Source organism: Lathamus discolor, chromosome 23, assembly GCF_037157495.1.
Source record: "Lathamus discolor isolate bLatDis1 chromosome 23, bLatDis1.hap1, whole genome shotgun sequence".
Taxonomy (NCBI): Eukaryota; Metazoa; Chordata; class Aves; order Psittaciformes; family Psittacidae; genus Lathamus; species Lathamus discolor.
This window is the reverse complement of record NC_088906.1, coordinates 1,750,502-1,766,416: the sequence shown is the minus strand read 5'-3', so window position 1 is coordinate 1,766,416 and position 15,915 is coordinate 1,750,502. Positions and strand designations below refer to the sequence as shown.

The window sequence follows — 15,915 nt, the reverse complement described above, 5'->3', positions numbered from 1 at the left end:
CTTCTGGAGCAGACTGGGGCTGGGCGCTTTAGGGTGCTGCTTCTATTGGAGCATCGCTGACGTTTGTGAGCACCAAACGTTTTCTTTCCCTATGGAAAACCCGCAGCGCAATGGGAGGTTTGAAAAGTGCTCTTTGAAACCACCTCTCGAAGCTGGTTTGTGCTGCAGGTTGCAGGCAAGCCTCTGCCTAGGCAAGCGGCTCCTGCCCGGATTGATGGCTCCGTATCAGGAAAAGCATTTACAGCTTTGTAGCTCCAGCAGTGCAGATGCAGGAACGCCTTTGCCGAAGGAGCAGCCCTTGCACAGAGAACGTTTTGGTGCTGTTGAAGATCGTGCGTTCGATCCCGTGCTGATAGCGAAGGGAATAACGTCCGTGGAGCACGGAATCACCGCCAGAGCGCTCGCTCCCGTTCCGCGGTGCTGGGATGCCAGCGAGGAGCAGCAAGGACTCCGCTGTCAGGTTCTGCTTTCAGCATCGTGTTCGCTCAGCTGGGAGGGGATGCGGGCTCTGAGGCAGGGGTAAAACAGCTTTGCCTGAAGCCATGAGTTAACCTCTCGTGCTCCGGCTGTGTGGGGCAGGGAGTTTCACCCCTTTACAAGGCCCAACTCCAGCTCCCGCAGGTGGGGGATTATTTTCTTCCTTATGCATTGGGTATCCCAGCTGCGGGTAAAGCTGGTCGCTTGGCTCTAGGAAAGGAATTCTTCCATCTTTGGGATAATACCCAGGGCTAAATGAATGGAGCACCTGAATTCCCACCTCGTGCCCTGTACAAGGCAGAGCTAAGATCCATGCAGCTCCTGCAGAGGTCTCTGAATGGCCTGAATCCGGTGAGTTTCCAGCTTTCCCAGTACGAGTGAGCAGGGCTGTGTCCTGGGTTCAGGAGATGCTGTTCAGGCTGAGCTGTGAACCCGAGATCCTCCACTTTGTCCTTGCCACGCTATTTACCTGTGGCTTCAAGAAACCCATCTTGTCACAAGGAGCAGCCGGTCCAACAGCAGCCCTTCTGTTCAGGCCTGTGTGCAGACCAGCAGAATAACAGGTTTGCCTGCTGCTTTGCTTCTCTCAGATGAATCCAGCACCTCCTGTGCCTGTTATTAATGGCAGCGGCTATCGCTGTCGCTCATACGTGATGCTTGTGGTGATTCTTTTTATCTAAACCGCTTTGTATTGAGGAATAAATCGGAATCCTGAATGACTGAACCTCTTCAACAAAGCACAGGATCCCGGAGCAGTCAGTTCCGCTTAGCGGCTCAACTACTGCAAGATCCATAGCATCCTTCCAAAGGGAATCTGAGGTTTTTCATGCCTCTCTAGATCCAGATCCTGCCAGCAGAGAAACTGCAGCGCCAGCAGGGTTATTATAAAGGGAATGCCACATAAGTCACCCATCACCTGCCAGGTTGAGCTGACTTGCGCTGCTTTGTTGTCTAACCACTGGTACTGTAGCTGTCCGCTTCTCCCCTCATCTGTGCGTGCTTTGTTAGGCTTCTGGAGCATGTCATTGTGTCAGAGCAAAGTGTTTCAACAAAGAGCTCGCTCTTGGTGTGTCATGTCACTTACAGACACATTTGATCCCTTTGTAAATGGGATGTCGTGTTTGCCTTGCGATGCGCTGCGGAGCAGGCGAGATGCTGTTGCAAGACGTACAGGAGAACTGAATAGGAATGGAATAATTCATTTGAAATAGTGGTAAATCTGCTGCTGACATCTAGTGGGTACTTGAATTCGTGAATACTCCTGATCAGAAGGCATCGGGCTCGGTCGGGGAGGTTGTCTTTGCATCAGAATGAAGCTCCCTTGGTTTTGCTAAAGGCAGATACGTGCTACAGAGATGTTCAACTGGTTATCAATGCAACACCTTCCAGCATGACAGGAAGGGGACACAGACACTGGTTCTTTTGCGTGTGGGTAAAGAGATTCTGAATGGAACTCCTTGCTCTGAAGTCCAGGTCTTCTGATTACCACATCCTGCACCTACACCACAGGATGTGGCTGCCCCATCCCTGGCAGTGCTCAAGGCCAGGTTGGACACAGGGGCTCCAGTGGAAGGGGTCCCTGCCTGTGGCAGGGGTTGGAACTGGAGGACCTTTAAGGTCCCTTTCAACCCAAACCAGGCTGGGTTTCTATGAAGCCTCTTATCCTTTGCTCTTCTACCTTTTATGTTGCTGGCATCTCTGTACAGGTGATGGTTGCATTTCGATGCGTGACTACAAAACTCTATGGCGCGATATCCCAAAAAATCCAATGAAAATGGGGAATAACGTGCCTTGCATTCCTGGCTAGCAGGATATCTCCTCTTTAACCAGAAATAAAGGTTCTCATTTTTTGGCACGATAGCTTAAAGAAGAGCTCATACATCAGCTTGGCCCCTTGCCTCCATTGAGTGCTGGTATCGCCAACGGAGCCACTGAAGATTGGAGGAAGGGATGCTCCCAGGCCAAATAGTGAAGCCAGGGGTTAGGAGAGCTCCTTCCATGGGCACCATCCCCTGTATTCCTGGTTTTTTCCAAAGCGTTTATTGCTGGGCTGCTTTGCTGTAACGTTCCATTCCTGCTCTGCTCTTCCGGCTGCTGGGAGCTGTAGACGATGGTTGAAGATGCCTCAACTCGTTGGGTGGGATTTGCTGGCATCGCAAGCTCCCCGAGCTCGAGGCACTTGCCTTGAGCTGTTTACCTAAACCCGCACACTACCAAGGTGGCGTAACTGGAAGTGGAGCCCGGGATTTGTGGCTTCCTCTTCAGTTCTCCAATCCCATGGGGGTTTGGGCGGATGCGGAAGCGGCGCGTATTCAGATGACCCAAGCGCTCTTCTTTTTGCGTGACCGGAGGTGGCAGCCTGCAGGTGATTACAGCTCAGTGAGCTCTTGGGTTGAGTTTTGAAGGAGCTGCCCCTCAGATTCATTTTAGCATGGGAAGTGCAGAGGCAACGATTCCTGGTGTCCGTGAATGATGGAAAGTGGGAATTTCTCATCACATCATCTCTTCAGCTCCATGTATTCGTGGTTTCCTCATCAGGGGTCACCGGAACGTTGAGGAATGAGCCCAGCTTCTCACCATCTTTTTCTATGGGTTCTTCTCAACTCAAACTTCATTTGGGATAATGGGATATCAAGACCTCTTTACTCACTGTGCCCCCAGCAGTGGTGCCTACAAGGGGACTGATGTAAATGTGATCTCTAAAAGCAGTTTACATACCTTGCTCATTCTCTTCCATCTTCATGCAGTGATGAGGGTGTAGTGCAGACCTGTTCCCATTGGAAACATGGCAAAACAGAGAGGAAACCATACAGATCCCAAATCACAAACCATTGCAAACGGCTCTGGGAGGTGTGTGGAAGTGTAGGACTCGCCTGCCTTTACCTCCTGTCTAATTTATTGGGATTGATGTGAATCACATCACCTTTGCTTTTGTATTTGGTGATGGATTCTTTAGGGGTGACTTCAGCTCCTTTCTCCTTGATGGCTGGGTTATGTCACCTGCTTCAGGTTTGCTGTAGGATGTCTCTTCCTTCAAGTGCCTTATCACCCCTTAGGAAAACGCGTAAGACTAAGGTCAAAGAAGGGGCAGGTCTATCAACTGATGAGGGTATAATGGGGCAGATGCATCAATGTACTAAGTAGATCCACTTTAGTACCAAACAAGAGGGGGGAAATCCTGCAATTCTATGGTCAGAGGACAGTTTGGTCACCGAAAGCTGCTTCTGTTCCCTGCTCTCAGGGAGCTGTGACTGTTTTGCAGGGCCTGAGCCAGCGGTACAGAAGGAATCCAAACCTCAGATGCCCGCTCCGTCTGCCACGCCAGCCTCAGCACCAGCCTCGTCCTCAGCATCCAAGTTCCACCGAGCTCGCTCAGGGGGAGCCAGAGATGAACGTTATCGATCGGGTAAGGGCAAAGGATCCCCTGGGATCCCTGTTCATGGGGATGAACGTGCTGCATCCTCCCAAGGCATCAAGCCTGTTATTTGTCCACTGATGGGGGCTCTGTGTGAAGAACCATCAGACCTGGGCAACTGCAGGTGCTGAATCAAGCAGAATGTGAATAGAAGCAGCAGGTAACGCTTTGCCACCGTGATTTTCTGCCTTGAACGCAGCTCTTCAGTGCAGGCCGTTGACAGGATGGAAAGCTTGTTTGAACCATGGCTGTAGGTAACCAGATGCAGTGAAGTGAGAGGGAATCATCTGCTCCTGGAGCTGGTGATTGCTGTGCGTATCTGCTCTGGGAGCTCGGAGGATGGGAGCTGGCTTTCTTCATGGGTGAGGACATCTCAGCTTCCAAAGAGCAGCAGCAGTGCCTGTCTAGCACCCTGCAGGTCCCTTCTCCACTTAAGGAAAGGAGAAGGTGGCAGCACCTGTTTGTTGGTTCCATCTGGCTTTGGTTTTCACTTTGCTTTAACGAGATGGAAGTTTTCTGCTCCATGGGCGCAAGTGAAGTAGCTCAGCTCTGCCTTCTCCACTGCTGTCGTTGCAGAAAGCGTTAGAAGAGCCTAATTTCCTGGGCTTTGGAAAAGCATAATTAAAATACATCGATCTGGGAAATTAACCTAAATGGGCTCTCCTTTGTTGTAGTATTCTTATAATAAGTGGTCTTCCCATCACCTGTGAGGTGTCTTCCTCCTGGATGTGCACAGAGGGATGGAAGCCTCGTGTCCTAGCCTGCTGCAGTTAATAATCAGCTCCTATTTACAGCTGCAGTTGGTACCTTTTAAGATTTACATGAAATCAACATGTCCTCAGCATGAAAAGGACATGGAACTGTTGGAACAAGCCCAGAGGAGGCCACGAGAATGGGCAGGGACTGGAGCACCTCCTGTATGGAGCCAGGCTGAGAAAGTTGGGGGTGTTCAGCCTGGAGCAGAGAAGCTGCGTGGAGACCTCAGAGCAGCTTCCAGTGGCTGAAGGGGGCTATAGGGATGCTGGGGAGGGACTCTTCATCAGGGACTGCAGTGACAGGACAAGGGGTAACGGGTTCAAACTGAAACAGGGGAAGTTTAGATTGGATCTAAGGAGGAAATTCTTTCCTGTGAGGGTGCTGAGGCACTGGAATGGGTTGCCCAGGGAGGCTGTGAGTGCTCCATCCCTGGCAGTGTTCAAGGCCAGCTTGGATGAAGCCTTGGGTGCCCTGGTTTAGTGTGAGGTGTCCCTGCCCATGGCAGGGGGTTGGAACTGGATGATCTTAAGGTCCTTTCCAGCCCAACCCATTCCATGGGTCTACGAAATCTGCATCCATCCATGGTTTTGAACATAGGGGTTTCCTGGCTCACACAACTGGCTCAGAATCTGTCTGTTCATAGAGCAGGGTTGCACCTGGGGCTGTGCACACTGGTAGCTTATGTACCTATTTAAAGCGTATTTTAGGGTACCAGTTGGTTGGGTTGAGGTTTCTATAAAAGATGCTAGAGACGCAAGAACATATTGCCTCATCCAGAGGATTCCAGACTAAAAACCCCAGCCTCACTAACCTTAGAAACCTCAGTTTCCCTCTTTTGAAAGGGGAAATGTTACTCATGAGATGGCAAAATGCAGCTGTGTGCTCGGGTACGGTGAAAGGGGGCATTGCCCAAGCAGGCAGCGGTGGGGGCGCGTGTGTGAGCCTGCCGTGGTTTTCTGCCTCCTCTGCTCTCGCAAAGCTGAGCTTGTGACCTCCTCTTCTGCAGATATCCACACGGAAGCGGTCCAGGCAGCGCTGGCAAAGCACAAAGAGCAGAAGATGGCCCTGCCCATGCCGACAAAGAGGCGCTCCACCTTCGTGCAGTCTCCAGCTGATGCCTGCACCCCTCCAGGTTAGGCTCTTGCAGTGTGGAGGGCGAGATATGCACCAGGAGCACATTCCAAAGCAAATCCCCCAACCCCTTCAGCCCATCCGTGGTAGCGTATTCCTCCGGTAGTTCTCTTCCTCCATCTGAGCAGCTGCTTTGCTGTTGGGGCTGTGAAATGCCTCCTCTTGCAGAGAATCAATTGGCAGGAGCTGAAGCAGGATTCCTGGACTGAGGCTGCTCCTTTTGCTTCCCTCACACCTATTGCCGTTGCTTAATTCACGTTTTGATGCTGTTGAGGTTGGATATTTAACCTACAGGTAAAGGATGGGCAGCGATGTGCGTTTCGGGGCAAGGACCTTGGAGGGGGTCCTGTGGGATTCCACACCTGGCAGGACTTTTCCTTCCTAACCCTTCCCATGTAACGGCTGCAGCAGAATTCCTCGGATAACGTGGTGTCTGAATGGTGCATGTGATATTAATAACTCTCTGTTTTCAAGCAGCTGTATGCACTGGCTTAAACATGAGTATGTGTAATCCTCAGCAGTGACTTCTATGTTGTGTCTCATTGTGCAGAAGCATCGCAGTCATTTGGATTGACAAAGACATCTAACGCTATGAATTCATATCCCATTGTGAATTCATACCTCGCTGAAACTGCTCTGCTAGGCCCCTTCACTCATTCCTGTACCTCCTCCTTCTCCTCATCCTTTGGTTTTCCTTTCTCCTGGGGGCTGATGCATGTTCCTGGTGTGCTTTGTACTCGTTTGCCCAGGACAACAGCACATTGAGCTCTGGTCCCTGCACCTGTAAAGGTTAGCATTTAGAGTGTGTCTGGACCCAGCCTTTCCTTCAGCTCCTGTCTGCATTCTACTTCTGCAAGTAGGTGGAACATGGTTTAATAATACAAGAGTATAGACAGGCAGTGCCTTTGAAGCGCACACAGGAGTCAGGCCAAAGCCCAGCTGAATGTTTGCATGTGACAGCTTCAGACCCCAAGCAGTGAGTGCTTTCCTCCTGATAAATGAATAAGGAGCTCACAGCTTTAGGACAGAGGAGGCGTCTGTTCTCTGGGAAGCACAGGATGCAATTCCTCAGCGTAGTTTGGGATTGGGTTTTGGGGGCTTGTTTTCTGCTATTGAAAGGGACCCATTTAGAACATCAGACAAAGGCGTTTGCTGCACGTGGCCCTAGTGCACTGGGTTCCCAGTGCCTGCGTTCTGCTTTGTTCCTGTGAGCTTCCATTTGGACACCGATTCCATTTCGGAATCGCCAAAGTCAGGCAAGGCAGCGTCTGATGTTCCAGAATAATGGAAACCCAATGAAAGACAGAGGGAACCCAGGGGAAGGATGCTTTGAGGAGGTGAATCTGTTGTGTGCTTGAAACAGGGGGCAAACACTAGGGGTAAATGTGTTCACACGGGAGATGTCTGCTGCTTTAACCTCTCCTTTGGCCACTGTAACCTTGTTTGACACAGCCTGTGGAAAGAGGATCTTCGTGTTCCAAGAAGCCGTTGCTCTGTGGGTTGCAAAGAGAGCATGTTCCATGTGATGTGCTTTTCCCTAAGCAGCTAGATTTTCTTTTCTGCTTCCACACAGACACGTCTTCCGCATCCGAGGATGAGGGCTCGCTAAGGCGCCAAGCTGCTCTTTCTGCTGCATTGCATCAGAGCTTACAGAATGCTGAGTCTTGGATCAACCGATCTATTCAGGGGTCATCCACATCTTCATCAGCATCTTCTACACTTTCCCATGGAGAAGGCAAAGGGACCAGTGGGTCACTAGCTGATGTATTTGCCAATACTCGAATAGGTAGGAGATGGGTACGAACAGAAAACCTGCTTCGAGTTCAGATTGTATTCGTAAAGCTGGAGTTGTCCATTGCAAAAGGGGAATTCGGATCCAGAGCTCAGTCAGATTTGATGGCACTTGTTAGGATTGTTGGAGTTGTACCTTCACCGTGGTTTTTGTCCTTAGGAATCGCAGGATGCGGAGTTGGTTGCAAAGGGGGAAGTTGGGAGCAGGAGCTTGTGGAAGTAGAAAAGACTCCAGGCTGTGCTGACAGCCCCGGGAGGATCAGGAGGCACAACTTGATCTCTGTATACTGTGTTGCTTATGTCTACAGCTGCTGGAAGCTACTGTGTGTACAGAGCTGCTGTATGCAAGTAGCGTTCGGCAGCTGTGTCCTGATGAATGCCACACCGAGTGGGGGAAACGCTGTGCTTTAACGTTCTCATGTTGCTGTCAGGTTTATTGTCTGTGGTAGGGAAGACAAAAGAACCAAAGCCAGCCATGCAATGAGAAATGGTTTTAGCAGAGTCAAGGCGTAGCTCGGATCCCTCATGAGTAGGTCCAAGAAAGAATCAGAGCATCCAGGTATTGAGAGGACGGAGCAAAAGCGACAGATCTGGATACCCCAGGCTCAGTCTTTTGAGGCTCTGAGGTGCTCCTTGCTGCTGATGCTTCTGTATGAAATGGCAAAGTTTGGTTTTGTTCTGTGTCCGTTTGTCTCCTCTCATTTTTTACCTGCTGACGAGGGTATTACCGCATCTTAGGACGTGTCTCTATGTCGTGTGCTCTCTGCTTTCGCTTGACTGGGTTGGGGCAAGCAGTGCATAGAAGTGCTGGTGGTTTATAACTCACTTCAGTTATGTTATTGCTGTTCTTGTTTCTTTGTTTGCTGGGGTGCAATTTGTCTTCTGAAACGGGGGAGATTGCCCATAAAACGCAGTCAATGTCATGAATGTGTCTTTGAAGCAGAGAGGCTGCTTTTAATTGGAGCATCCAGAAAGCCACGTTCCCTTTTGTAATGAGTTGAGGTAATGCAGCTCTTTCCCTCCAGAATAACTCCTCCAATGAATACTTGATGCAAAAGAGGAGTTTTAAACCCATATTGGAGGTACATTTGCCATGTGGATGCCACATTCATCCTGGGTTAACACCTGATTTAAATGAATAGGAACTCTCCTATGGAGGTTTATGCATCTCTAAAAAGTCCTGCAGATGTTTGAGCTCGTGCAAAATCCAGGTCGTTCGTAGTGATGTGAGCAGCTCAATGCAGGAGACGCATCCCTGAGCATCTCCAAACAGGGCTTTTTGTTCTCCTTAGAAAGACCCACAGAGAATCAACATCCCAAACCTTTAAGTGGGAATGACTCGGGATCTGGCTGCTTCAGACTCCCTGGGTCTGAGCATAGTTGTTGGGTTTTATCCTTCATAAGCAAGCGTTGCTGGTTCTGCTAAGCTAGAACAGACCATTCTTGCCCTGTCAGATGACTGAACCTCCTGTGCTGTAGAAAGCAATCCCATGTAAGCAAAAATCACTTATTTAAGAGCAAATCCCTGCGGGGTTCCTGAAGGGTGCAGGTGCAGTTCCAAAGCTACAAACTCATCTGAAAAGCAGAGCAGCGTCTCGCAGCTTAAAGCAGAAGTAAGGCCCAGCTCACTGTGTTCACCAGCCTTGATGTAACTGCTGGCTCATGCTCTTTAGGCACCGAACTGGAAGAGGTTTGAACCCCACATGATGTTTTGCTGATGTGCTTTGGTCAGTAGCGCGCCGCGTGCTCTGCTTTACAAAGCCCTGCCTGACCAGTGGAGTTCAATAGCCTCATTCTAGCAAGAGGGATGCCTGCATAAGGCGATGCAGGGTTTTTGTTCTGGGGCTTTGGGTGTTTCAGAGCCCCAGCTTGGTTTCGTGGTACTGAATGGCAAGAGATGGAGCTTGGTTCGAAGGGTAGACAGCAAGAATGGGAATTCGCCTTTGCTGAACCGTGTTCCTGACACAAAGTCACTCACCTTGTGCCTTTGTTGGCCGGAACAGATAACGTGCACCTCCAAGAGCTATTTGACATAGGGAGCAGTGTGTTTAGTTTTAATCAGAGCTCCCATTCAACCTGTTCAGATTGTCGGTAACAGGTAACTAGCGCTTTGCCTGTTCCATCTGGGAATGACGGTGTTTGTTAACTGGCGTCTCAATTTCCTCCCTTCCTATAGAAAACCTCTCAGTCCCCCCAGACGTCACAGCAACTACCTCCTCTTCCTCAGCACGCCCAGCAGCCATCGACCTTCCTCCTGCAGGAATCGTGAAAGGCATGCACAAGGGATCTAACCGCTCTAGTCTCATGGATACTGCTGACGGTACGGAGGCTTGCAGAGCATCCAGGAGTGAGAACGCTCTTAAGGAAGGACTCGAGTCAGAGCAGCTTCCAGTGGCTGAAAGGGGCTACAGGGATGCTGCAGAGGGACCTGCATCAGGGACTGGAGTGAATGGGACAAGGGGTGATGGGTTCAGGCTGGAACAGGGGGAGTTCAGGTTAGATCTAAGGCAGAAGCTCTTCCCTGTGAGGGTGCTGAGGCGCTGGCACAGGGTGCCCAGAGAAGCTGTGGCTGCCCCATCCCTGGCAGTGCTCAAGGCCAGGCTGGGTGCCCTGGTTTAGTGTGAGGCATCCCTGCCCATGGCAGGGGGTTGGAACTGGATGACCGCAAGGCCCTTTCCAGCCCAGCCCGTTCTGTTATCCTAAGTCACAGGATTTATTCTCCCCACTCAAGTTTCTCTCATTGAAGCACTTCACAAACCTGAAGTGGTTGTGGCCTTGCACGAACGCATTCCTGTGCTGCAGTTATGACACTGGCATTAACCCCTTCCTGTGATGCAGTACTCACCCATCACCTGCTGTATTGAAGTGGGGAAAACCATAGGAGAGGGGACAGTCTACCCCATTTAAAGGTAAAAATGACAAATCCATAGGTAGGCTCCTTGGGTTCGAAAGCTTTTATCCCTGCAGCCCCCGAAATGAAGGTAAGATGAATGAAATAATGCAATTCTTAGCTCCCACGAAGCTGATTGTACTCACTGTGAGCTGGTTGCCATACACCTTTGTGCTGTGAGGGGTGGCATTAATGCTGCTCTTGCTGTGTCCCCCCTCTGCTGGCAGCCTTGCACTGCAGCTGCTCCACACCACAGGCAGGGCTTACAGCAAGGGTGCTGGGTCAGGCACAGATGGAAATCAGGCTTTGCAAGAGAGAAAATGCTTTAAAATGCGTTTCTGTTACTGGCATTTATGAGCACCGAGTTCATACAGAACCGATGTAACACTTCCTGATGTCATCCTGCACTGGTACAGCCTTTACTAATGGAAGCCAGTGGTTGAATGAGCGGGTGCACCAAGAGATGGATCCTGTGGTGGAAGGAAGGAGGATAAGCATAAAAAGGACATGGAACTGTTGGAACAAGCCCAGAGGAGGCCACGAGGATGAGCAGGGACTGGAGCACCTCCTGTATGGAGCCAGGCTGAGGAAGTTGGGGCTGTTCAGCCTGGAGCAGAGAAGCTGCGTGGAGACCTCAGAGCAGCTTCCAGTGTCTGAAGGGGCCTATAGGGATGCTGGGGAGGGATTCTTCATTAGGGACTGCAGTGACAGGACAAGGGGTAACGGGTTCAAACTGAAACAGGGGAAGTTTAGATTGGATCTAAGGAGGAAATTCTTTCCTGTGAGGGTGCTGAGGCACTGGAATGGGTTGCCCAGGGAGGCTGTGAGTGCTCCATCCCTGGCAGTGTTCAAGGCCAGGTTGGATGAAGCCTTGTGTGGGATGGTTTAGTGTGAGGTGTCCCTGCCCATGGCAGGGGGGTTGGAACTGGATGAGCTTCAGGTCCTTTCCAACCCAACCCATTCCATGAGTCTATGTCGATGTTGCTAGAGGTGATGAACACCTTCAGCAGTCAGGCTCTTTCCCTCCAGGTGTTCCTGTGAGCAGCAGGGTCTCCACGAAAATCCAGCAGTTGCTCAACACCTTGAAAAGACCCAAAAGACCCCCCCTGAAGGAATTCTTTGTGGATGATTTTGAAGAAATTGTGGAAGGTAACAGCCCCCAGCAATGGCTTTATTCAGCGTTCGTTATCCCTGTGCTGGAGTTATTTATGCCACTGGTTCTGAGGTCGCCTCTGGTTCTGCGTCTGCAGCCTTCATGAGGTCTGAGACCAGAGCCATGCCTGAAGCCATGTAATGCACTGCTGAGCATTACATCTGGGGGGCTCCTCAATGCTCAACTGCAGACAATAAAACTTCATAGAAAACCACTTAAATCTGCTTTTAAAACTGGTTCGTTTGCTTCAGCAATAAATTCCCCATGGTCTTTATTGCTGGCTTCATTGCAGCCTGAAGGTTGTAGCGTTCTTTTGGGTCACATTCCTCACTGTTTGTATTGAATGCCTGTAGTAGCACATCAGAAGTCCACGTTCGTGGTGTTTTGTGCAGGGAAATGAAACGAGATGGGGTGGTTAAACCTAAAGATCAGGAAGGAAAGCGCCTGTTTTCAGTGCATCTTTCCAGCTTCCCTGCCTGCTACCAAAGGGACGGAACTAAACTGGGACCTTTCTTGCATCTCCTGCAGTTCCACAGCCTGACCCAAACCAGCCCAAGCCGGAGGGCCGGCAGATGACCCCGGTGAAGGGAGAGCCCCTGGGAGTCGTTTGTAACTGGCCTCCTGCCTTGGAAGCAGCCCTGCAGCGCTGGGGGACCACCCAAGCTAAATGTCCCTGTCTGACAGCCCTGGATGTTACAGGGAAACCCGTTTATACCCTCACGTACGGTGAGTTGAGCCCTGCCTTCCATTGCTGACCTGCTCCGAAAGAGGGGCTAGAACCCAGGGCTGATGGGCTAAGGGGGGTTGCAAATCCTTTGCTGGTTGTTGAGAGCTTTGGAGACGAAGCAGTTTTAACTTCGGGGATGTGGCTGGAGGTGGTAACAGCAGTCAAGCATCGAAGTGCGTGCTCTTGCGTGCTGGGTTCGTTCAGAGTTGTGCAAGTCTCTCCTCTTTGTGTTCCAGGCAAACTGTGGAGCAGGAGTCTCAAGCTGGCCTACACCCTGCTTAATAAACTGGGGACCAAGAATGAGCCCGTGTTGAAACCTGGAGACAGGGTAATGGGTGTGGGGCTGTCTGGTTCTCCCTCTGGAGCAAAAAGAGGGGTTGGGGTTGCTGTAACTTACCCCGGGCACTGTAATCGTGTTCTTTTCATACCAAGACTTACCCCAGGGCCAGGCTGTTTGGGAAGGAAATGGTTGTGAGGTTTCAGCCCTGCTGGCTCCTCTGTAAGCAACTTCTTGGCTCTGGACCTTGAAATGGACCTAAGGAAGAGCATTGCCCCTCTGAGAGAAACACCGAAGTGCAGATCCCTGTGGGTCTGCTGTGTGTGCATCCCCGGGTGCGTGGGCCCACGGGGCGTGCAGACATCCCTGGGGGAGGAGGTTGTGCACGCACCATGCGTTCTGTGGAGCAAGGAGTGGTTGAAGGTGCCCTGTGAGGAACGCTGGGCTAGGATGTGAAGGAACAACAAGGTTCTGTGACTTCGGTCGCTGTAGATGTGAGCAGTTTTCCCTTGTGTTTCAGCTGACGCCGTGGTTTTGTGCATTGTAGGTGGCTCTTGTTTATCCCAACAATGACCCCGTCATGTTCATGGTGGCGTTTTACGGCTGTCTCCTAGCAGAAGTCATACCCGTGCCTATAGAGGTACCTCTTACCAGAAAGGTAACGTTGATGGACCTTAGAGCAGTGATGGGCTGATGTGGGGTGAAAGCCAAGTCACACCGTCAGCCTCTGGAAGTGTTTCACAGCCCCAGGCTGCTGCCTTAGCAGCTCAGTACCAACACAATGAGCAAGACCATTGGGCACCTGGAATAGCTGTTCAGAAATGGAAAACCATATTGACCAGAGAGCTGTGCTGAGCAGCTGGAAAGGGTCGATCCAGCTCAATGCTGTTGTCTCCATTCTGTTATTGCACATAATTTATATGGTACAGATAATACTGTGATAATATACAGATGTATATTATCATGATGTACATGATGCACAGATGTACATTATCATGATGTACATGATGCACAGATGTATGTTATCATGATGTACATGATGCACAGATGTATATTATCATGATGTACATGATGCACAGATGTACATTATCATGATGTACATAATGTGCAAATGTATATTATGGTGTACATGATGCTCAGATGTATGTTATCATGATGTACATGATGCACAGGTGTACATTATCACGATGTACACGATGCACAGATGTATATTATCATGATGTACATGATGCAGAGATGTATATTATGATGTACATGATGCACAGATGTACATTATCATGATGTACATGTCGCACAGATGTATATTATCAGATGTATATGATGTACAGATAATACCGTGAATATACCCTCTGCTCAATGTGAAAGGGGTCTCATTTCCACCCATACTTGGCATCTGCCAGTCTTTTGACTCTGCTGGAGACTGAAGGTGCTGTTTCTGAAGACATAAGGCAAATTCTTTGCTCAACAAAATGTTTTCTTTACCCTTAACCAGAATTCTTTCGATATTGCCGTATTACTGCCTTAAACTATAGAACTTCATAAGAGAACACAAAGGATGCAGGATAATGGAAAACCCGTGGCAAAAGAGGTGGTAACGAAATGGTCCCTAGTCGGGTGATACCATGGCAGTCTCAGAGCTTGGCTTTCATTTGTTTGCACTGTGACAACTGCTATAGCAACCAACACAAAGTTAAAGCTTCTCCCAGTATTAGCATCTTCGTGAGCAGCCTCATCAGTGGTGTTATCCCTGTGCATTAGAAATGAGTTCCTGGGTAAAGAGGGGTCTCTTTATTTCAGTGTAATGATAGGGTTTGGTGTTTTTTGTCTCATGATTCCTCTTTGGAGCATCTGGGCTTCCATTAGTGAAAGGAAGTGGGGTGTGCTCAATGCCCGGATGCTGGGTTTGGTGGTTTTCACATCCAGTGCATTTTAGTGTTGCCAATGCAATATTTGATGTGTAAAGAGCTCCGTGTGACAAACACCAAATCTCTCTGCAGTCTGTCCCCAGTTACATAATCATTTCAGGGCTGAAGAAAGTGAGTTCAGGAGAGCACATTCGGTGTGCGGAAGATGCAGGAGCCCTTCTGCATGTTAGTGATGGGTTAGCATTTCCCCATGGGCTTTTCTTGCCTGCTGGGTATGTCTCTGTTTTCACCCCGCAGGCCTTTGTGCTGGGTGTTTATTGTGTTCCAGTGGGTTCTTACCTAAGCTCAGAAGCAGTTGTACTCATCCCTGCCACGCAGTGGTCATCATTTCAGTTTCAAACCATTGCCAGACGTTGGATGTAGGCAGAGAAGAGCAAACCAAAGGAAAGAGGTTTTGTGGACGTGGGTTGGTTCTTCTTTCAGCTCCTCATGGGATCCATAATGGTCCATCCAGGGAGCAGGGCATTACCAAATCTTGGGGTTTGGTGAGGGGAAAGCTGACTTTGGTCATCCGGAAACAGGAATGACTTCTTCCCTTTCTTCCCTCAGGATGCTGGGGGTCAGCAGATCGGTTTCCTGCTGGGAAGCTGCGGTATTGCCTTGGCCCTCACCACCGAAGTTTGTCTGAAAGGGCTTCCAAAAACCCAGAATGGAGAAATTGTGCAGTTTAAAGGTGAGATCCGTTGTGTCCTTGCTTCGGATTGTACTTCTGAGCTGTCTGAAGGCAGCCGTCAGAAGTCCTGAATGCATTCTGGGGGGCAAAGGGAGCAGCATTCCTGACAGCATCACTTAACTATTGTGGGGTTATGCGTATGGATCAACCCAGATTGATCCGTGTGTCTGACAGAATTGCTTCGTTGCTCCGGAGATCACAATGAATCCACCTTTACAGGGCAGGGTTGTCCTCAGATCCCTTCAGTGGCATTTGGCAGGTGCAGAAGCAGTTTTATTAGCAATACAACAAGCTGTATTTAGCAATACAGCAGGGATCTTCCCTCAGCTGAGGAAGTACCTTGCTGCCCACTGGACTCCCTGATGAGAGACGAAATGAACCTTCTGGCTTGGTATTTTGCTTGTGTAACTGAACTTGCACAAATGATGGGGGCTCGGCGTGTTTTGCGGCGTAGAAAGCCCGCAATAAGTACACTGATATTGATGTACCCCTTGATTTTGGCTCCTAGGTTGGCCCAGACTCAAATGGGTTGTGACAGATTCTAAGTATCTCTCCAAATCTCCTAAGGATTGGCAGCCCAACATCTCGGCTGCAGGAACTGAGCCAGCATATATTGAGGTGAGTGTTGAATGGGGAACGGAAAGTAGTTCCCGTGAGCTGGATTTAATGCTCTGATCACCGGGGAGAGAATCCTCTCACC

General features: G+C 49.9%; 1 protein-coding gene across 3 annotated transcripts in view; it reads left to right on the top strand.

Moving 5' to 3' along the window:
• DIP2B (disco interacting protein 2 homolog B) overlaps positions 1-15,915 on the top strand; it is a 66,884-nt gene that overhangs the window by 29,833 nt on the left and 21,136 nt on the right. The window contains exons 3-12 of one of the 3 annotated variants that reach the window (XM_065659592.1): positions 3,740-3,883; positions 5,655-5,780; positions 7,353-7,565; positions 9,747-9,890; positions 11,490-11,609; positions 12,142-12,339; positions 12,577-12,668; positions 13,165-13,257; positions 15,092-15,215; positions 15,724-15,833. In XM_065659592.1, coding sequence (XP_065515664.1) covers positions 3,740-3,883; positions 5,655-5,780; positions 7,353-7,565; positions 9,747-9,890; positions 11,490-11,609; positions 12,142-12,339; positions 12,577-12,668; positions 13,165-13,257; positions 15,092-15,215; positions 15,724-15,833 — 1,364 coding nt within the window. Of the gene's footprint in view, positions 1-3,739; positions 3,884-5,654; positions 5,781-7,352; positions 7,566-9,746; positions 9,891-11,489; positions 11,610-12,141; positions 12,340-12,576; positions 12,669-13,164; positions 13,276-15,091; positions 15,216-15,723; positions 15,834-15,915 lie in introns of all 3 variants that reach the window. The other 2 variants (XM_065659591.1, XM_065659593.1) reach the window with 2 other exon arrangements.